The sequence below is a fragment of the Myotis daubentonii genome, chromosome 20 (genome assembly GCF_963259705.1).
Source record: "Myotis daubentonii chromosome 20, mMyoDau2.1, whole genome shotgun sequence".
Taxonomy (NCBI): Eukaryota; Metazoa; Chordata; class Mammalia; order Chiroptera; family Vespertilionidae; genus Myotis; species Myotis daubentonii.
The window spans coordinates 14,883,523-14,906,530 of NC_081859.1; the positions used below are offsets into that span (position 1 = coordinate 14,883,523).

Consider the following 23,008-nt stretch of genomic DNA (forward strand, 5'->3'; position numbering starts at 1 on the left):
GCAGCTGTTAATGGAAAGAATGTAAAATAACTAACTGGTGACCTATTTTAAGCTTTTTAGACAAATAGCAGCTTCCAGTTTTTTTCCTTCCTGAATAAGAATTCTCAGAAAAAAACACGTTTAAAATTATAGAATCTCCTCTAATTATGAATGGTGGTAAATAGCTTTCTTTAGGAAATAACAAATAGCTATACTCAAGTTCTAAAGTAAAAGTGTGACCATCAGGCCAAGGCAAACATTACAAATAAAACAGTAATGTTGGTAACAAATTCTGAGAATTCCACCCATTTAATCATTTTATAACAGGATGAATGCTGTTCTACCTCAGAAGGCGTTCTGACTTCCTACAGGAGAAATGTCTAACATGTTGCTGGAAGGTTCTGGATGTACTATACCTTGATAAAAGCTCACACTTCTGCCGACGACTGGTGTAGTAGCTCTGAATTACAGGGTAGTTGTAGCATAACCTTGACAACTGCACAGCATCATCTAGATTGTTTTTTTAAGAGTTGGAAAAAAAGCTAGTAATATTTCCAAAATATCCCGACAATACTTAGGTTACTCACATTGATATTTTACTATCAACACTAATAAAAGAGAAAAATGGTAATTAGCGTACGACGATACCCTTTTCATTGGCTAATCAGGGCTATATGCAAGTTAACTGCCAAGATTGGCAGTTAACTGCCAACTAAGATGGCGGTTAATTTGCATATGTAGGCACAATGCAGGGAGGCGAAAGGGAAAGCAGGAAGAAGCCCCCTGCCACTGACTGATCGGAAACCCAGGGGGGAGCTAAGAGCTGGGGGGTAGGGCAAAGGCGGCCTTGGGGCCGCCTTTGCCCTGCCCCCCAGCCATGATCGGAGAATCAGGTGCCTTTTCGGCCCTGGCCAGTGAGAGCAGGAAGTAGGGGTGGAGCCAGCAATGGGAGCTGGGCACGGTCGAAGCTGGCAGTCCCAGGAGTTAGGGGCCCCTTGCCTGGGCCTAAAGTGAAGCCCACGATCAGGGAGCCGCTGCAGCTGTGGGTCCCCGCTGCCCGGGCCGGAGGCCTCAGCCAGAGGCATCCTGCAGGGGCAGGGGCGGAGCCCGCGCAATCGCGGCACCCCCCCCCTCCCCCCCCCGGCTGCCACTGCAGGTCCCCGCTGCCCGGGCCGGACGCCTAGGCCAGAGGCGTCAGGCCTGGGCAAGGGGCCGATCCTGCGATTGGAGGGTGATGGGGGTCAACGCCTGAGGGCTCCCAGTATGTGAGAGGGGGCAGGCTGGGCTGAGGGACACTCCCCCCCCCCACACACCCAGTGCACGAATTTCATGCACCGGGCCCCTAGTAATTTTAAATTATTGTTTAATTTGTAGGCTTCCTAAACTTTAGTAATATACCCACCCCTTTATTAATAGATGCACAAATGAGGAAACCAAGTCTCACATAAACACCTGTAACAATAAGGATGCTAAGAGAATTATGAAAGAACAGATTAACAGCAATTATGGACAGTGAGAGAAGCAAGCTTAAATGAAATCTAATGCGAGTCCTGGAAATGCAAGAAGTTAATAAGCTCTGGAAGTGTATTTTAAACAAATACAGCAAAAGTCAAATTCTCTAATTCTTGATATTGGCATCAATCATTAGATAAAACAGGGCGGGGAATGTCCGGCCTGCAGGCTATATGAGACCTGCGAAATTATTAGGTCTGGCCCTGCCAGGGTATTAGAGGTGAGTTAATTAAATGTTTGACCAAATATAGCAGGTTAATTTTTAAGTTGATAATTCTGTATGCCCATGAATGATATTATAAATATCCACATGGCCCTTGGCAGGAAAAGGTTCCCCACCTGAGATAAAAAGAAGGTATTTAAATGATGGTAAATATTTGTTAATAACCATATTAAAAGAACTCTTAAAATAAAAAGACTGACAAATTAGATTATAAGATGTGTAAGTTCTATGGACCTAAATTATAGCTGGTGATACTGAATCAACTTTCAGAAGCCATAATATTCTTTAAAATATTCTTTCCTTCAAAATGTTCTTTAACCCAATAAACACGTATGGAAAACCTGTGTATCAGGCATGGGGTGAGGTACTGAAGATAAACAGAAAGAATGTAAACAAAGAAAGAATAAAAGAAACATAAGTGAGGTGGTAGAAGAAAGAAAACCCAAAACATTAGAACACAACCACAAAATTATCAAGATTTAAGAATGTTTCAATTAATATTTATAGATAAGTAAATATTTTACCTAAGCCCTCTGGTAAAAGCCCAGAATGACAGAACCAGAGAACCATTTGTGCATACTGACAGATGAGCTGGGAAACCACACATTTATTGGTTAAGTTCATACGGCCTGTAAAGAAGAGTTAAACATCAGTTGTTTAAACTTCAACCACAAATGAAAAATCAAGACACTAATTCAAAAACTAATTAATTCTTTGGTAATTTTTAACAGTAAGTTAAAACTTAGGTTGAACAAATAACTCACTAAAGTAGACATTTTAGGTATGTTTCTATCTCAGCCACACTTCCATTTACCTAATTTCAGAAGTCAAGTTTATACACTGCTACAAACTATACAGTATCATTAATATACCATAGGTTGTTCATATCAGACCTTTAAATAAAACTGACTGTTTTGTTTAAACGGCAAAACAGCAGAAAACATTACAATGACCTCTGTGAATAAAAACTTATGTATAATTTAAAAATTTGAAATTCTACTATAAATATGCTACCTTAAAAGCCATTAGGTTTAAATCCAGAATTTGCCACTTATTTAAGCATGGGCTCATGATACACCTAATAGCATTATGTAGCTTTTCATAAAAAGAAAAAAAAAAAAACCCACAAAAAAAAACCAAAACAGCATTTGAGAAATAATGGCCTTTTTGCACAATGATCCATCTAAGACAGGAAATTTATTCTTTTAAGAAGTCAATAAGTAAAATTTAACAAAACGCTCATTTATATACGATAAACAGCACACCTCTTTCCGTGATCTCCTGTGCCTCTGTTGCAAAACAGCTTAAGACTGTATTAAGATTGCTAAGAAGCAAATGGCATTGTTGAATAGACTGTATAGTCTGTGGATCAACGAAACGACACGAACCATCAAATAATGGTGTACCTTTCAAAGATAAAATATACAATCAGTTTCAACACAATAAATCTCAAATAAACTCACAACTGAGAACTTTCTCTCATTCCTACTGACCACAGAATCATTCTATACTTTATGAGATTTATAAAGACGAGCTTGAAATGGCAAACACCCTCAAGGAACCTAGAAGGGATAGACACAATAACTTTTTTTTAAATGTAGAATGAGGTAAGTAGAAAAGTTGATACAGATTCAATTTCAGATTCACTAAAAATCAGTATATTCATTATTCTCCTTCAAATAAATATTCTATGTCAGAAATGTTACGTACCATATTGTTCTGTAATTAATAAGAACTTTCTTCCACCTCCAGTCTTTAAAAAGTTAGACATTAAGATTCCGATAAAGACTTACTACAATAAAACTGCAGGCATGTCATAATTCATTGTAGACTCAGTTGTCCTTTAATTTTGAATTAAAGGTTGAATTTACAAATCCTTTGGGGCGGGGGAGTGTTTTAGTTGCTATTGGTTACATCTTTTGATAAGATTTAATCGCATTAACATTTAATTGTATTTTACTATATAATGTGTAATATTTGATATATCATTTAAAAAAATATCTGAATTCTAAAACCGTTCTTCCTCAAATCAAATTATTTGCTTTACGCCCTGGCTGGATAGCTCAATTGTTGTTGGGTAAAGCATTGTTGCAACATGCCAAAGTTTTGGTTCCGATCCCCAGTCCAGGCATATAAAAGAATCAACCAATGACTGTATAAATAAGCGGAACAACAAATCAATCTCTCTCCCTCCCAGCTCTAAAAATCAGTTAAAAAAACCCCCACAAAACTTGAAAAAATATATTTGCTTTACCTCTAACACATTTAGTATACTTATTTTTTAATTATTTTATCTAAAAAATAAATCTTTATTAACCATTAATGAAGCTCAAGGCAGTAACAATGGCTGAGCTATTACCAAGTTATTACCAAGTTCAACCCTGAAACACCATGTGATGCTAAAATAATAAAGACACAGAATTTTATAAACTGAGTTGAAGTTTTTCTTTTACATAACTTACATTATCAATCCTGAAAACATTTTCTCCTGAAAAGAGTATATTTTTATCCTTACTCTGAATTATCAGATTACTGAAATATTTAAAAAATAAATTTTTAATCCATGTTTACAGTTTTATGAGTATGCCCTAAAAATACAATAGAACCCCATGTCTTCTTGTACAACTTTGATTTAAAAATTCTATTAAGAATAAATTTTGAAAAATCCATTTGTTCACTCATCATAATAGAATTAACATATACTTCTAAATAAACTTTTTTAAAAATATATATATTTTATTGATTTTAGAGAGGAATGGAGAGAGGGAGAGAGAAACATCAATGATGAGAGAGAATCATCGATTGGCTGCCTCCTGCATGCCCCCCACTGGAGATCGAGCCCGCAACCCAGGCATGTGCCCCTGGCCGGAATCGAACCCGGGACCCCTCAGTCCGCAGGCCAACGCTCTATCCATTGAGCCAAACCAGCTAGGGCAATAAACTTTAATTTTACTTTCACGTACAGAGCAATCATTTCTGCACTAATTGGGCATAATGGGTTTTTAATATTCACAGGATACCTCAAAACTCAAAGTGCACAACTGTCAAGAAGGAAAATGATCTGGAATGCCTGATAATGACAATTGTTAGAAAACAGATGATGAGCTTTTACCCTATTTAGTTTCATTATGCTCATAAATACTTTAAACAGAAAATGAGTAAGTAGAGCAGTTTCTGAGGTTAGCTCGCATATTCTCCTTAATCATAAGCAATTTTGTAAATTAAACTCTGAAGATCAAAAGATGCACAAGATGTAATTCTTAAACTTGCCAATATGGACAAAATATGTTGCCAGTTTAACAATCTGTTGCAAAATCTTCATCAAAAAATAATTTTGTCACTCTAAACTAAAAACAAAGTTTTCTTCTGGGCCTTAAGAATTTATAATGTCAAGATGATTAAAATTATTGTTACGTACTTAAAAAGTAAATGATTAATTTTTTAATAGAGTACTTACATAGTCTGTCAAATTCCTCTTTTGTGAGAACCACTTTATTCCATGTCCATTCAAGAACAAAGCGCAAATTAGCAGCAGAATTTGGTTGTTCTAATTTGTAAATATAAAAGAAAAAATAAAGAATGATTATTAATTAGAAACAAAAAAGGACTAACTTTTTAGTGGAGAAACCTGACAGAAACCACCCTTACCAAGTGAGCAAGATAAAAATCAACAATAGAGAGAAACTGGTATCATGTATCCTTCTCAGAGCAGTACATTATGTGAAAATTGTAAAATCTGAATCCAATCCTGAGGAAAGATCAATAAACCAAACTGAAAAGCAATCTACAAAATAACAGGGTTATATTCTTTAAAAAAGACATGAAAACTGCCCTTGCCGGGTGGCTTAGATAGTTGGAGTGTCCTCCGGTACATCAAAAGGTTGGGGTACGATTCCCAGTCAGGCATGTACAGGAGGCAACTGATTGATGTTCTCTTTCACATCCATGTTTCTCTCTCTCCCCTCCTCTTAAAAAAAAAAAAAAAAAAAAAAAAAAAAAGTCAATTAAACATGCCCTCAGGTGAAGATTAAAAAAGCAACAAAGCACACACACACACACACACACACACACACATCTCCTGCAATTCTTAATAAAATAAATAGGAAGACATGAAAATCAAATACAGTATGTACATATTCTGGATTTTCCCTGCCCAAGAATGCTACAAAGGACCTTATAGGGACAATTAGTGAGATTCCAATGTCTGCAGATTAGATAATGGCATGTTATCAATATTAACTTTCATGATTTTTATAGTTGCAAAGTGGGTTTTTAATCGAGTGTCCTTGTTCTTAGAAGGAAATAATATTTAATTATTTATGGGTAAAGGAACACGATGTCTTCAACTTATTCTCAAATGTGTGTAGAGTGAGAGCGATACACACAACCTGGATAAGTCTCCAAAGAATTTTGCTGAGTGAGAGAGTCAATCCCAGAAGGTTGCATACTGTGTGATTCCATTTATGAGCATTTTTTAAATGACAAAATTACAAAGAATAGATTAGTGATTGTCAGGGGTTAGGGATGTGGCTATAAAAGGGCAACATGGGGGATCCTGATTTGATGTAGAAGTTTGCCAGATTTTATCATTGGGGTGGCGGTTGGGGGTAGGGGGGTAAAGAGTACACAGGATCTCTCTATATTATGTCTTATAATCGTGTAACTATATGCGAATCTACAAATAGCTCCAAATGAAGTTTAACTAACCACCCCCACAAACAGCGAGTTGATAATTTTAAAAATACAAAAGTAACTTTCCATTAAAAATGACAATCTTACCATCCAGTATCCACCTCCTGATATATCCAGTCAAAAGTCCCAGGGAACTTGTGTGGATTGCTGCTGACAATACAGCTTTTAATTGTTCTTCCTACACCATGCATACAAAAAGTAGGAAATTAAATAAGAAAGGATATGTGATCACAGAATCAGAGGTAGAAGCTCTAGTTCAGAATACAAAATTTTAAAGGCTTAAAAATTATTATGACTCACTAGGATGGCTATATAAAAAAGACAGACAATAATGAGCATTGGTGATGTGGAAAAACTGGAATCCTCACACACTGCTGGTGGAAATATAAAATGACAAAGCCCACTTTGGAAAACAATCTGGTAATTCCTCACAATCAAAATTACCATATGACCCAGCAATTCCACACCGAGGTACACATGCAAGAGAAATGAAAACACATGACTACACAAGAACTCTATATGAAGCAGCATTATTCCTGATAGCCAAAGACTGTCCATCACCTGAAGAATGAATTTCAAAATGAGGTATACTTGGTACAGTGAAATACTAGCCAGCCATAAAATGGAATGAAGTACTGATACATGCTACAAGATAAATGAACCTTGAAAACATTGTGCTAAGTGAAAGAAGCCAGTCACAAAATACCATATTATTAAGATTCAATTTATAGCCCGGCCAGTGTGGCTCAGTGATTGAATGTCAACCTACGAACCAGGTCATGATTCAATTCCTGGTCAGGGCAAATGCCCAGGTTGCAGGCTTGATGCCCAGTAGGGAACATATAGGAGGCAATGATCGATGTTTCTCTCTCTTCTCAAAAATCAATAAAAACATATCCTTGGGTGAGGATTAAGCAAAAATCATCTCACCTGACTTAAACTGGAAGGCTGCATATCAATAAGTCTTGGTGAGAGAAGGCCAGCCATAAGACATCGATTATAACTATCAGAAATAACTTCATTGATAAATGGTCCTGATTTCTTTAAAAAAGTCAAAGTCTGAAACAGATTGATCAATAAGATATCAATTAATCAAATAACCAAATTTAAGAATACATAATAAACTCATTACCCCACTCGTAGACTTAACATTTTGAATAAAGCTAAAAACATTGAAATGGAAATTGTGGAAGACTACATTTTTGTACTTCTTTCAAGGAAAAGAGTTTATAGGTTCTTGAGCTAAATCAATGTTTCATAATTGTAAATATTGTAGCTTACATGTTTTTATGAAAGGTACCCATTACTTTCTCTAAAGCTGATAGGCTCGATGACAGCTCTTTATGAACACACACACACACACAACACCCGGCAGTTAATTCCTCTGGGTCTAATATACAAAAGGCCTGATATGAAGTATAAATATGGCATTCATCTACACCTGTGTGATTATCAGTTAAAAGGTTTGTCACTTGATGTTTTCCTAGAAAAGGATTTTTCAACAGACAGTCATCATCCGCTCTGTGCCAGGCACTGTACCACTGTGCTAGGTACCTCTTTTCATTATTTATTCAAAAGCTTTCTGGAGAAAGGAGAATTCAGAGAAAGGATAAAAAGGGACAGGTAAGACAATGACCTACTTTGATCTTTTCCTTGGGGTCAAGTAGCTAACATCCACAGAAAGCTGCTAAAAACATTCCGATACGTCTCATTAACCTAGTAGAAGCTACCATCAAGTTTAAATCCATGATCTGACTTGAGTTCAATAAGAAACACTGTCCACATTGCCAGCTGTTACCTACCTCCTTCTGAAAGCCAGTACAAGTTATATGAACAACTCCTGAGTTTAACAAACAAGTGGCATCTAAAAAAAAGATTTTAAAAATCCACTTATTATATTTGAAATGGCATTGATAACAACAGAATTTCTCTAAAAAGATTGCTAGCCAAGGTATCAAATTATTATATACAATAAATTTTAAAATATTTTTCCAAGTATTTCCAAACTTTATCAAAAATGATACCCAACTTTATCACAAATGCATCTTTTCTAGCAAATTCAAAACTGTGATAATTTCTTTATAGACTATGTAAGTATTAAATTTCTCATGTACATGTATATTTTCTAAGCTATCCATATATTAGCTGACAATGAGATATGAATAGATAATACTATGCACATATGTTAAACATAAATACACACACACATGTACTCTTGCATGTTATTTTTCTCAAAAGGTAATGTTAAGGAAATACATACCGAAGTTATAGGAACTTGGGTTAAAAAACTGCTCAGGAGGCGAGTATGAAGGAGCAAGTCCTCGACTTAAACTTCTCTCGTGGACTAATATATCCAAGATGTAATGTGGAGAAGTCATATTTACAACAGAATCCAGCGACCACAATGCAAAATAAGAGCAATTATGTAGAGATTCTCCCGATCTAAAAGGAAATTTTACTAAATTATTCACTGGACTGCTACAGATACAAATACCAAACGAAAGAGAGAGACGCATACCTTAATGAATCTGGCATTTGTGCATGATACCAACGATTTATGTCAAAAATCCCCAAATATATAGAAGGCTTTCCTTGTCCATATATGTTCACTTGCCAGGTGAAGATTGAAACGCTAGTGTCAGGAGACAGAGCTAAAAGGAAAAGATAATTTTAAAAACGAGAATAATCTCAAAGTAAAATCCCCCACATAAAACTATAACAAGATCTTTCTCATAAAATCCATATTTGATTTAATTTGCCAAAACACACTTCTATCATGCATTTTATAAGTAGAGATTTACTCACCTTTATCTTAACTGTATTTATATTTCAAGAACACCTTATTAAAAACTCATCAGAAAAGTTATATTCTGGCTTATTTTCAGTTGTCACCTTGGCAACTTTGAGGTATTGGAGGTAGAAAATAGAAAATTATCTGAATGAATATCTCCCAAGAATTGTGCATAGCTAGTACCTGAGAATATCAATACCTAAAGTGGATGCCTTTAGGTCTTAGAGCTGAATTCTTTAAAGGAACTTTGGTTGAGAAGGACTGATCTACTAGTAAATGCATAAGTCGAACAACAAATCGGTTACTTTCTCTCTAAAATCGATTAAAAAAATATATAAACCTTAAGTCAAGCATTCACATGCCATATAAGAGAATTTTAAACTAACCTTCACTCATGCCTTCCTCCCTGTCACCATGAGATCGAAATTTCTCTATACTCTGGCATCCCAACAGTTTGGTATTACTAGTCTGTCCCCTCAAAGGAAACATGCCACATGTGAGGTCCAGTGTATATCTTTCTTCACAGTACTCCAACCCCTGAAAAATAAAGTGTACAAAATCCTTATCTTCATAGGATTCTAAGCAAAAAGTCATTCTAAAATTAAATGTTTTCTAAATTTAAAGATTTTTCACAAAGAAAACAAAAAAAAAGTTAAACCCTGAAAGTATCACTGAAAGCTCTAAAATTTCATATAGCATAAAATATTTATCAAATAAAAGGCTAGTTTTAGTCTCTCGAAAGTAATTACCAATAAAATTTTTGAAGCTGTTAATCAAACATGGGAACCTTCATGTACTACTGGTTGGAGTGTAAATTGGACTAACTACTGAAGTTATATATACACATACTCTAGGCCAGCAAACCTACTCTTGTATGCGCAATGAAAATTTTGCTCTTAAAGAGGTCTTTGCTCATCAATCCCTTTAAGAATCTGAGAAAAGCTGTGAAACTTTCCCCGCAAATGCATCATCAGTGGAATGCCACACATCATTCAGGTACCCGTCCCTATACCCTCAAACACTAGGTCCAAAAAGCCTGTTCTGGAGAATGGAATGTGAGGGTTGACCAAACATGGCTATTAGCAGCACCCCACTATTTCCTCAAGAATTCAGCCACAAAAATAGTCCTACGAGAGGCTAGCTGCATTGACGCTCCTATACAATTGTCAGGGACAAGACTGTTTACACAGCCACCCCATGGTTTACTGCTTGATGTTACAGCAGGGATGGGAAACGTCTGGCCCGTGGGTCATCTAAGGCCCTGAAACCATTTGGTCTGGCTCTGCAAAGGCATTAGGGATGAGTGAATTAAATGTTTGCCCAAATATAGCAGGCCAGTTTTTAAGCTGATAATTTTGTATTGCCCTCAAATGATGTTATAAATATCTAAATGGCCCCGGGCAGAAAAAGGTTCCCCACCTCTGTGTTAAGAGCATCAATGTGGGGTTATTTTTCCTGGGTACCCTTTAGGCTACAAGCTTTAGTTCTGTCCAATTCCCTCATTTCAGAGGCAAGTGATGCCTGGAGTGCTAATAGAGCCACCTTGGTAAAGCAGCTGGTGTCCTAATCCCTAATGTAATACTTTTTCCATTATACTGTGAATACAGTACTAACTTAAATATAAGAATAACTTTTTAATAAGATAATGTCTTAAAAGACAAAATACGTGATCAATGAACAAAATGGTAATACGAAGCCATATTACCATTACATTTACCTCGTATAAGATTTGTCCTGATGGCAAACACTTTCTATCCCCAAAGGCCAGTTGAAGCAGATGCAAACTCAGCACATCCCCTTCACTGAAAGAGAGATCAGCATGTTTTTTTGTGTTTCTCCTAAGAAATACTAACAATCATATAATTACACTAAGCATCTCTTACTGTCCAAATCAGTTCAGTCTGAATACAATATTGAGTCTGTATGATAAAACTACGGTCACTGTGCCTGGACAGTGTGGCTCAGTGGTTGAACATCAACCTACGAACCAGGAGGTCACAGGTTGAGTTCTGATCAGGACACATGCCTGGGTTGCGGGCTCTATCCCCAGTAGAGGGCATGCAGAAGCTAGCTGATCAATGATTCTTTCTCATTGTGGATGTTTCTATCTCTATCTCCCTTCCTCTCTGAATCAATGAACATATATTTAAAAAAAAAAAAAAGAAAGGAACTGCCATTTGACCCAACCATCCCACTTCCAGGAATATATCCTAAGAATTCTGAAACACCAATCAGAAAGAATATTTGCACCTCTATGTTCATAGCAGCATTGTTTACAATAGCTAAGATCTGGAAACAGCCTAAGTGCCTATCAGTAGATGAGTGGAACAAAAAAGCTGTGGTACATTTACACAATGGAATATGATGTGGCTATAAAAAAAGAAGGAACTCTTACCCTTTGTGTCAGCATGGATGGACCTGGAGAGCATTATGCTAAGTGAAATAAGCCAGTCAGAGAAAGACAAATACATGCTCTCAGTTATACGTAGAATCTAATGAACAAAATAGGTCCAGAGGCATGGATGCATGGAACAGAATGACATATCTCAGAGGGGAAGGGTATGGAGGGGAAGGGAAGAGATTAGCCAAAGAACATATATGCACATATGCACAGCTCGTGGACACAGACAATAGTGTGGGAAGGCCTGCTGTGGGGCAGAGGCTGAGTGGAGAGGGGCAAAGGGGGAGGAAAGGGAGCATCTGTAATACTGCCAATGATAAAAATAAACATAATGCCCTCTCATTCCTGACCACACAAAGCCTTCACAAGGCCCATTTCTCAATGCTATTGGCCCACATTACACTCAGATGAATGGAAATACGAATTTGATCCAAATGAGGGGCATCTCAATAGATATCTCTGTATTTTCTCCAGGATTGACAAATTTGAAAAATGGCAAATCATTTTTTCATTCATTGCCTTGTTACTACAATGTAAGGTTAAGAGAAAACCTCAAATGTGAGGACATCGAAAACAAAAACCCAAATTGTCTACAACGCAGGTACATAAAATCTAAGGTAGAACAGGACTTGGAAAGAGAAAGTACTGGGGTCAGTGAGTTATCAAGATCATGGCATTTATACCACAAACTTTAATTTCACTGATCATCAAAGAAAGAACTAAATACCTAAGAAAAAAAAGTTATCCTAAAAATATACTAGAAAACAGAGTAGGGATAAATAAAAATGAGAGAGGCATACAAAACAAAGAGGAAAAAGGAATGAGATTATAAAGAGAAAAGATGTTCTTACAAGAGAACACAGAAAGCCATAAAAATTGCCTCTAGTAATAATAGGTTGCCTGCTCATCTGAATTGGCTTACACTTTGAAATAACATTGAAACAAATCAAGCAAGCACAATTTCTTCTCACTGATATATGAGAATTACTTAAACTTCTAGAAATAATCATTTAACTTTTTTTTGAAGTATATTTTTATTTATTTCAGAGGGAAAAGGAGAGGGAGAGAAATAGAAACATCAACGATGAAAGAGAATCATTGATTGGCTGCCTCCCGCATGCCCCACACTGGGGATCGAGCCCACAACCTGGGCATGTGCCCTTCATCAGAACTGAACCTGGGACCCTTCGGTCCACAGGCTGACACTCTATCCACTGAGCCAAAATAGCTAGGGCTCATTTACCTTTTTTAATCATTTCAACTATCACTATTTCACTGAATTATGCTGCTTTTCACTAAAAAGAGACAACACAGTACAAAGTTAAAGCTTTCCAAAGAAATTAAATGCTGCTCCATTTTTGATAAATATTTTTGAAAAACACATGTGTCACACTTACCTGTCTTGTGTGGACTGAACAGCCCACAAGTAACAGCAATTACGAGGATCATTCTCAGGTTCTTGAAAAGTAACAGCATGTACGGGAACCCGTCCACTTTCCAACTGTGTGCAGTATCTGTGAGAGGCACACAAATTAGTACACTTCATACTTTTCAATTCTAACTATGTTAAAGAAGGTGCCTCGATATAAGAATTTGAGTTAGAGCAACTACTGTTCATACAACCATCTTCAAAAATACACAGGAGCCCTGGCCCGTATGGCTCAGTGGATAGAGCATTGGCCTGCAGACTGAAGGGTCCCAGGTTTGATTCTGGTTGGGGGCACATGCCCAGGTTGTGGGCCCGATCCCCAGTGGTGGGTGTGCAGGAGTGGCCAATGTTGTGCTCAGGGGTTAGAGCATCAATCTGTGCACCCAAGGGTTGCAGGTTTGATTCCCCTTTAAGGGCACATACCTGGGTTACAGGTTTGATCCCCACCCTATTGGGTCAGGTGCAGGAGGCAATCAATGTGTCTTTCTCACATCGATGTCTATCTCTCTCTCCTCTCCCCCTCCCTCCCACTCTTTCAAAAAAAAAAAAATCAATGGGAAAATATCCTCAGGTGAGGATTAACAACAAAAAACACACAGGGTACAAGACATCAAGACAATGAGCATGAAAAAAAAAAAAGACAACGAGTATGGCATCCATCCCCCCAGGTAGAACTGGGAAGGGTTAAAATTAATAAAGCACAGAATACATGTATGTGTGAACTAGTCCTTCTAGTACATATAAATACATGCCACTATGTACTGCTCCCCAATAAGAGGTACCCTCAAGAGATCAAATACTGCCACAAGACTCCATTTCTTCAGCTGCAGGGATTTAAGCATCAGTTCCACTATGTTTGCTACCTCCCTCAATAAAGGAGTACTTCCCTCAATAAAGGGTTAATTCCTTAACAATTTTAACACCATAAAAGTATCAATATAACTATATTTGGACAAAGTTTTGCACAGCATAACAATTTTAAAACATAGCATTTTAGAACTGATTTTTTAAAAAGCCTTTGCTTTTCTGTCTACTGGGAACAACTACTTTACACATATTTATACATCCTGTATAACAAAAGGCTAATATGCATACTGTCCCCTTGACTGGGAGTTTGACCAGGGGGCGAGCCCAGCTGGCAAACCTCCCATGTCCCCTCTCCCGGGCCAGCCCAGCCCAATGGGCCCTGATTCGTGCACCGGGCCTCTAGTATGGTTATTAAGAAAGATACTTATGAAAAAATTCATACAATATAAATATCTTTAGAGTCATGCTTTATTAGCAAATTTAACACAATAACTGAAATGCCATTTAAAATATACACTGAAAGAATCAACCTAAACTCATGTGCTAAGCCATTTCTTTATTATATCATCATGATTTAATACAATAAAAAATTATTCATAGTCACTCAATCATTAATTTATCCTACCATTTTCCCCTTAAGCTAATTTTTACATATTAATAGGGTACAAGTTATATTCAGAAAGAAACTGCCAAAAATCAAATCAGAAAAAAGTTATCCTTACTCTCTTTTCATGCTTTTCATATTCCAGAGTGCTAGGTAGCCATCAGAAAAACCTACTGCAAGATGATTGGTCCTGTTAATGTAACTAAGAGTTGAAACTGCTGTTCCCGATGGGCTGACTAATTGGAAACACAGATGGCGTCCTTCTCCTATTGCACGTTCTCTGAGGTGTGGTACTTCGGCTGGAATACCAGATATAACTTCAAGGTCTAAAAAAAAAAAGTGAGATAAACGAACTATGAACAGCATAAAAACAAATGTGTCGCCCATTATTCAAGCAGAAATTGAAGACTACTGGGGTAGATAGAAAGAGGAAGGATCATGCGGTCATCATCTGACCTCCCTGATCACTAAATGTGAAACAAGGTGCCATGTGCCTCCTGATGTGATACAGCATGAAGTACTCAGCATTTATGACATATCCTTGCCAAATGTTAAGTCTGAATCTAATCAGAGAGAGCTTAGATTTTTCAGAAAATATAATATGTAAATGATACCACATGAAACACACAGATAATTTCAAATGTGGAGTATTACACCAGGTAACCTCTTCAGCAAGTCACTGGATAGAGAGGATTGCTCTACCTTCAAGGAAACATGAGAGATGTCAAGTGAAATGTGTGGACCTTGTCTGTGTCCTGATTCAAACAATCTAATTGCAAAAAGGTGCTTTAGAGACAATCACAGAAATCTGATTATTCAACTATTTACCAATAATTTCAACCTTTTTCATCTCATAACACACACAAATATGTTTTTTGCTGATCTGGAAATAAAAGGCATAATTTCATTCATTCACACTGAATGGCTATCATCCTGTTGGCTGTTGTCATTTTTTATTTGATAATCTAAGGGAAAAAAGGTCAGTGCCCCTGACTAAATAGTCAGGTATTGCATATTTTAAAAATCCTTACAGCACACCAGTTGAAAATCACTAAACTAAACCAAAGAATTAATTAATATGTTGTTAAGAATGGTAATGACATCATGATTATGTAGTAAAATAACCATTATTTGCTTTGAATTAATGCAGAGGAAATGAGAGAAAGGAGTGTGAAAGAAAATGGATGCATATAAAGTAAATTTTGAAAACTAACTTGAATTATTCCCTCAATGTTGTTATGAAGGGGTTACAAAATCATATTCCACTGTGCTTGCTTCAGCAGCACATATACTAAAATTGGAACAATACAGAGAAGATTAGCATGGCCCTGCGCAAGAATGACACGCAAATTTGTGAAGCGTTCCATATTAAAAAAAAAAAAAAATCATATCCCACTGTTCTAGAAGTTACCCTCTTGATCCCTACTGTTTCTGATTATTTTTTCAGAGAATAGTGATTAAATGTTGCCAAAATATAATATTTCATATAATAAAATACTGTAAACTTATTCAAGAAAATAAGGTAGACTCTACATGTACTGATGTGACAGAATATGTAAAAAATACCATTAGGTTTGGAAGAATTGCAGAACAGTATTTATGGTATGATAAACGTTAGGAATTTCATTTTCTTTATGTGTATTTCAATAAAGTCTAAATAGTTGTAACCACAAATTACATTTTTAAACAAAAATATCAATTTTGCATTGAACCCCAACACTCAATTTTGTGTGTGTGTGCTATAAAATTCAATGGCTTAATAATTGTCATAATTGAGATATGGTTCTAACCTCTGATCACAATGCAGTTCAAATATAAAACTATTCTTGTGCTAAATTCAACTACTGAATGTTGCTTTCTAAAATAAAACATGTTTTAACTCTGCCCAGCCAGGCGTGGCGCAGTGGTTGAGTGTTGACCTATGACCAGAAAGTAATAGTTCAATTTCCAGTCAGGGCATATGCTGGGTCACTGGCTGTATCCCCATTGGGGGACCATGTCAGAGGCAGCCAATCAATGATTCTCAAGACTGATGTATCTCTCTCTCTCTCCCTCCCTTCCTCCCTGAAATTAATAATAAAAAAATATATATATATTTTTTTAAAAGATGTTTTAACTCTATTTTGATCTGAAGTTTTAATTATGATACAAGCATTTTAATTAGCCTTACAGCTATCTACACTAATAAAAGAGAAACATGGTAATTGGTGTATGACCGCTACCCTTCCCATTGGCGAATCCCCCTGTCACTCACAGAGTAGGGCCGAGATATGCAAATTAACTGGCAGCCAAGATGGCGGCCGGCAGCCAGGCAGCTGATGCGAACAGGGAGGCTTGTTTGCTTCAATGACGGAGAACTCCAACGTTCTCCCCCGTTCCCCTCTGACTTGCCGGCCTCTCAGCTGCAACTCTAAGCAACTATGTTGCAAATAAAGAAGCTAAAAAAACCCCCAGAAACCTGCTTTACTCAGCTGAGCTTCAGCCAGCCGGACCGCAACATTGTATCAAATACAGACAGTAAACAAAGGCCAGAAACCTGTTTTCAGCAGCCGAGGCCTCAGAGCTAAAGCTGGCCCAGAATAAAAAAGAAAAAGAAAAAAAGGAGCGGTTGGGAGCTTCAGTCCCAGCCTGAAAACAGCCCTCAGCCCCTCAGCCAGACTGGCCAGGCACCCCAGTGGGGACCCCCACCCTGATCCAGGGCACCCTTCAGGGCAAACCAGCCAGCCCCACCCATGCACCAGGCCTCTATCCTACATAGTAAAAGAGTAATATGCCTCCCAGCACCGGGATCAGCAGAGCCGAGAGGCCTCCCGGCACTGGGATCAGTGTGACAGGGGGCAGCGCCCAAACCCCCTGATCGCCCTGCAGCTCTGTGTGTGACAGGGGGCGGGGCCCCAACCCCCACAGGCCCCCACTCTGTGTGTGACGGGGTAGAGCCATAACCTCCCCACTGGCCCTGCCCTGAGTATGAGAGTGGCGGCGCCCCAACCCCGATCGGCCCTGCTCTGTGTGTGACAGGGTGCGGCGCCCCAAATCCCCCCCCCGCCCCCCCCACGGGCCCTGCTCTGTGTGTGACAGGGTAGAGTCATAACCTCCCCATCTGCCCTGCCCTGAGTGTGACAGGGGGCGGTGCCCCAACTCCCCTATTGGCCCTACTCTGTGAGTGACAGGGGGGAGCTCCTCAACCCCCTGATGGGCCCTGCTCTGTGCATGACAGGGGGGAGCTCCCCAACCCCCTGATGGGCCCTGCTCTGTGCGTGACAGGGTACGGAGCCCCAACCCCCCAATCGGCCCTACCCTGAGCGTGACTGAGGGTGGCATCGCAACCTCCCAATCTGCCCTGCTCTGTGCATGACAGGGGAAGGCGCCCCAACTCCCCAATTGGCCCTGCTCTGAGCCCGACCAGGGGCTGCACCTTGGGATTGGGCCTGCCCTCTGCCACCCCCGGGAGCAGGCCTAAGCCAGCAGGTCGTTATCTCCCGAGGGGTCCCAGACTGCGAGAGGGCACAGGCCGGGCTGAGGGACCCCCCCCTTCCCCCAAGTGCACAAATTTTTCTGCACCGGGCCTCTAGTATCATATAAAAAACACACTCCAGAACAAAACTTCAAGACTATTTAATTCCTTTATCAATTTTCTATGAAGAGCAGTTGAACCATTTCTAATATTCTACAAACTCATTTTTACTTACTGATTTTTTGCTAATCAATTCTTTTCATTTAAACTTATTTTGCAGATTTAAATTTAGCTTTAATGGTTAAGTTATTCAGTCAATTTCTGGTCAAATTTTTCCTGCTTGCAGTTTTATTATATACTGACAATTTTTATTAGTTACACTCATAAACTGGGATAAAATAGTGATAAAACAGTTTGTTATCTATTTCTACTTCTTAGCTGTCCATAAAAGAAGAGATCTGGCCCTAGCCAGTTTGGCTCAGTGGACCGATTGTCTGCCTGAGGTCTGAAGGGTCCCGTCTCAATTCCAGACGAGGGCATATGCCCAGGTTGCAGGCTCCATCCCCACTAGCGAGCGTGCAGGAGGCAGCGGGTCAATGATTCTCTCTCTTTATTGATGTTTCTCTCTCTCTCCCTCTCTGAAATCAATAAAAATATATTTTAAAAAAAGAACAGATCTGCGATATTACAGTATGCTTTAAACATCAAGACGGTGCCCAGCTGTTGTGGCTCAGTGGATGAGTGTCGACCTATGGACCAGGAGGTCACACACAGTTGATTCCTAGTCTGGACACATGTGCAGGTTGCAGGCTCAATCCCCAGTAGGGGGCATGAAGGAGGCAGCCAATCAATGATTCTCTTTGATCACTAATGTTTCTATCTCTATCTCTGAAATCAATAAAAAATAAAATTCAAGGTCCTCAAAGGTCAAATGGTCCTTTTGTGAGAAACATCGATAGGTTGCTTCCAGTATGCACCTGACACAGATGGAACCCCAATCTATGTACATGCCATGACCAGGACAGGCATTGAACCAGCAACCTTTTGGTGCAGTGTACAGGCTAATGCTCTAACCAACTGAGCCACCTGGCCATACCACAGGTGTTTGTTTTTCTGTGTTATTTTTGTTATTGTTAATCCTCAACCTAGAACCACTGACTTCTACAGCAGTGGTTCTCAACCTTGGCTGCACATTAGAATCACCTGGGAATCTTTTTAGAATCCTGATTTCTGGGCCTCATCCTCTGGAAATTCTGTTTGCTATTAATGTTGTGGCCTCACCCCATAACGAAGAAACAGAATTTCCGGAGGATGAGGCCCAGAAATCAGGATTTTAAAAAGATTCCCAGGTGATTCTAATGTGCAGCCAAGGTTGAGAACCATTGTTCTAGGGTAAAAGGGAGGCAGAAAGGCAGAGGGAGAGAAAGGGAGAGGGTGGGAAAGGGAGGGAGGGAAGGAAAGAGAGAGGTATCAATGGGAGATAAACACATTGGTTGCCTCCTGAACATGCCCAACCAAGACCAGAGATCGAACCCATGTATGTGCCCTTGACTGGAAATCGAACCCACTACCCTCTGGTGTGCAGGCCAAAGCTCTAACCATTGATCACACCAGTAAGGGCAGGGCCACACATTTTTAAAAAGTTTTTAAGTTACTTCCCCTCCCTACATAAGCCAATCAAGAGTCCCATAAATTTAAAAAATGAAAAAAATACCAAAAACAATGAATAAGGTGTAAATTTATTAATATAAGCATTAATATTAAATAGAAAAAACTGCCTCTCTTCACTTTTTTATTTTTATTTGAGTAGCATTAGTTCTATTATGGGATGTTATTTTGTAAGGTATAACTTTCAATCACTGTTATTTCCTAGTGAATTATTTGTGTTTTGTCTTACCATAGGAACATAAACAGCATGCCAAAACACTGTTAGATCCTACATGGATAAAAATAAAATCTTGATGAAGTTCAACATTTTATACCTTTAGTTCTTGTCTGACATTTACTTGATATTATTCAAGTATATATCTGAAAATAAATCAATATCCCTATCTCTTTCACTTTTTTAAAAAAAATGTATTTTTATTGATTTCAGAGAGGAAGGGAGAGAGAAAGATGGAAACATCAATGATGAGAGACTCAATGATCGGCTGCCTCCTCCACACCCGGCACTGGGGATGGAGCCCATACCGGGCATGTGCCCTTGATATCAAACAGCGACGTCCTGGTTCACAGATTGAGGCTCAATCACCGAACCACATGGGCTGGGCCTTCTCTTTCAATAACTCTTTAGTATATGAACAGTTCATCAACAAAATAGACTAAAATGCAAAAGCTATCAACAGTGCCCAAAACATTAAAACAATAGGTTCAAACAATGAAAGAAACAAAGATACATAAAGAAGTCTCTATAGACATTTTTTTTACTTTGAAAAACTCAATCCCTTATATCAAAATATTCTGGTGCTCAATTTTTGGTTTCAAGCAAAGAAATTACCTGATGCCTCCACTTCATTCTGACTGCACGATAAGTCATCAAGACATAGGTCAATAAGAAGGATCTGTCCAACATTAGTTGCCACAGCTGCCACCCCAAAAAGCCACCGCAAACTTGGGTGCAAATGCTGAGTGCTTGCACTGGCTCCTCCATGATTAATTATAGGTTCAATAGCTATTACCTAGAAAGGAGAATATATGATTTGCTTTTCTTATACAAGGTGAGAAAATGCAATTAAAACATGATAACTTCTGAGGTTAAGGCAGGTTACTAGGTTTAATAGACATTTTCAAACAAAATAAAAAATCTGCATCTGATACTTGTGAATATGAATTACATAATTAAATCTTTCAATATAATAGGGATTATACCATTATTTCAATATATAAAAAATCATGCAGCTGAAGTAACTGATGTGCTAATTGGTTCATTTAATGTTCACTATAACACTTTGACACTGGGTATAATTATACCTGTTTAAAGATGCTAGGAAAGGTTAGCTGAATTATTCAAGTCACACATTCATTAAACATAAAATTCAAATCTAGATTTGTCTCACTTTAAAGCTGTTAACCAGCCCTAACCGGTTTGGCTCAGTGGATAGAGCATCGGCCTGCGGACTCAGGGGTCCCAGGTTCGATTCCAGTCAAAGGCATGTAACTTGGTTGCGGGAACATCCCCAGTGGGGAGTGTGCAAGAGGCAGCTGGTCGATGTTTCTCTCTCATCGATGTTTCTAACTCTCTATCCTCTCTGTAAAGAATCAATAAAATATATTTTAAAAAAAAAAAAGCTGTTAACCAGCTACTCTATGATTATATAGCTTCTTTTCTTAAGAGTAAAAATAAATTCCAGAAAATTTTACTGTTTACTTGTATTTTGTTTTGTTTTTTAAAATAAAGTCCTATTTATGCCTTTACACAGTAAGATGTGTTATGGTCTTTAAATGGGTTATATTATGCCCAGCTAGTAGAGCATCAACCTATGAACCAAGGTCACAGTTAGATTCCAAGGTCACAGTTAGATTCCTGGTTAGGGCACATGCCTAGGTTGCAGGCTCAATCCCCAGTAGGGGGAGTTCAAGAGCCAGGTGATCAATGAGTCATCATTGATGTTTCTCTCCCTCTCCCTTTCTCTCTGAAATCAATAAAAATATATATGGCCCTAACCAGTCTGGCTTAGTGGATAGAGCATCGGCCTGCGGACTGAAGGGTCCCAGGTTTGATTCCGGTCAAGGGCATGTACCTTGGTTGCGGGCACATCCCCAATTGGGAGTGTGCAGGAGGCAGCTGAATCGATGTTTTTCTCTTGTCGATGTTTCTAACTCTATCCCTCTCCCTTCCTCTGTGTGAAAAATAAATTATATATAATGGACTTCACACCAAGTTTTAGCAGTGAATGAATCACTGGCATTTAACAAGGACTGAAATTACTTAAAGAAAATCATACTGTAGCTACATTATAGAATTGTATCCCCTACCCCTTCATTCACAAGTTAAATCTTAAATATCTGTACCTCATAGTCCATATTTTATTTTATACTTAGCTTTCCTTCTGTTTCCTATTAATTCACAGATATTAATTGGGCATGATATATGACACAGTGCTATTTGGTGATTTCTACTATAATACTGACTAAAATTACTAGAAAAAAAGAGAAAATTTGTTAATGATATAATGCATTAATATAGTATCAAAGTTAAGTCTATAATTTTTTACCAGAGACAGAAGCCTGGCTCTACTATATTTCATTAGCACACAAAACATTCCGTAGTGTTTCTAATTCTAAAAGCTGTAATTTCATGGACTATCTTCCTTTTCTACATCAGGAAGCGTATTTTCTTCCATTTCCTCAGCGAAGGGTAAGGAATCTGTCACAGCTTTTATTCCTCATATAAATGCTATATAAGTAATCAGTAATGCTACCTTATTTAATTTTAAACTTTTGGGTGTTTTTTTAATATATTGATTTTAGAGAGAGAGAGAGACAAAGGGAAAGAGACAGAGAGAAAGGGATGGAGAAACATTGATTTGTTGTTCCATTTATTTATGCATCTGTGTCCTCAACCGGATTGAACCCTCAACCTTGGTGCATCGGGATGATGTTCTAACCAAAGAGCTACACGGCCTGGGCTTAATTTTAAAACAAGGCAGTTAAAAAGCAAAGAAATTTAAGAGGGGTTACTATGCCTTACCTCCCCCCTGCCCCAAAACAGCTATTTGACTGACCTTTAGAAGTTACCTATCACTACTCTCCCAATCTTTTCCTTCTCCTATAGTCTCTCTTCCATGTGATAGCAGCCATCCACCCAACTGAATATCAGGAACTTAGGTACGTTCCTTCTAAAATACTCTTATCCAAATAATCAACACGTCCTGACCATGTTACCTCCTGATTATTTACTAAAGCTGTCCCACCTTCTCTGTTTCTCCTGTCATTTCCTTGGTTCAGTTCATCATCCATTATTTACCTGAACTATCCCAATCCAAAGAGCCTTTTACACTGGAGTTCTGCTTTAAACTTAAAATGACTTCACCACAGACTTCAGGAGGAAGCCCCTAATTGCAAACAAGGCCATTCACATCTCCATCTTCACCATTCCTAGCTCCCACTTCCTACT

General features: G+C 38.3%; 1 protein-coding gene and 1 non-coding gene across 9 annotated transcripts in view; one reads left to right on the plus strand and one right to left on the minus strand.

Annotated features, from left to right (window-relative positions):
• AHCTF1 (AT-hook containing transcription factor 1) overlaps positions 1-23,008 on the minus strand; it is a 74,544-nt gene that overhangs the window by 36,593 nt on the left and 14,943 nt on the right. For 5 of the 8 annotated variants that reach the window (XR_009450250.1, XM_059677588.1, XM_059677590.1 and 2 more), the window contains exons 4-17: positions 20,390-20,570; positions 14,557-14,764; positions 12,996-13,112; positions 10,915-10,999; positions 9,584-9,734; positions 8,925-9,057; positions 8,667-8,848; positions 8,209-8,270; positions 7,337-7,465; positions 6,494-6,584; positions 5,172-5,261; positions 2,980-3,120; positions 2,239-2,343; positions 396-489 (exon numbers count right to left, since the gene is read on the minus strand). Coding sequence is in view for 7 of the 8 variants with exons in the window: in XM_059677588.1 (XP_059533571.1) it covers positions 396-489; positions 2,239-2,343; positions 2,980-3,120; positions 5,172-5,261; positions 6,494-6,584; positions 7,337-7,465; positions 8,209-8,270; positions 8,667-8,848; positions 8,925-9,057; positions 9,584-9,734; positions 10,915-10,999; positions 12,996-13,112; positions 14,557-14,764; positions 20,390-20,570 (1,769 nt within the window). In the remaining variant the exon portion in view is untranslated. Of the gene's footprint in view, positions 1-395; positions 490-2,238; positions 2,344-2,979; positions 3,121-5,171; positions 5,262-6,493; positions 6,585-7,336; positions 7,466-8,208; positions 8,271-8,666; positions 8,849-8,924; positions 9,058-9,583; positions 9,735-10,914; positions 11,000-12,995; positions 13,113-14,556; positions 14,765-20,389; positions 20,571-23,008 lie in introns of those variants that run through there. The other 3 variants (XM_059677593.1, XM_059677592.1, XM_059677594.1) reach the window with 3 other exon arrangements.
• On the plus strand, positions 15,706-15,811 carry LOC132222705 (U6 spliceosomal RNA). Its single transcript, XR_009450277.1, has one exon. It is a non-coding gene; the product is annotated as a U6 spliceosomal RNA (small nuclear RNA).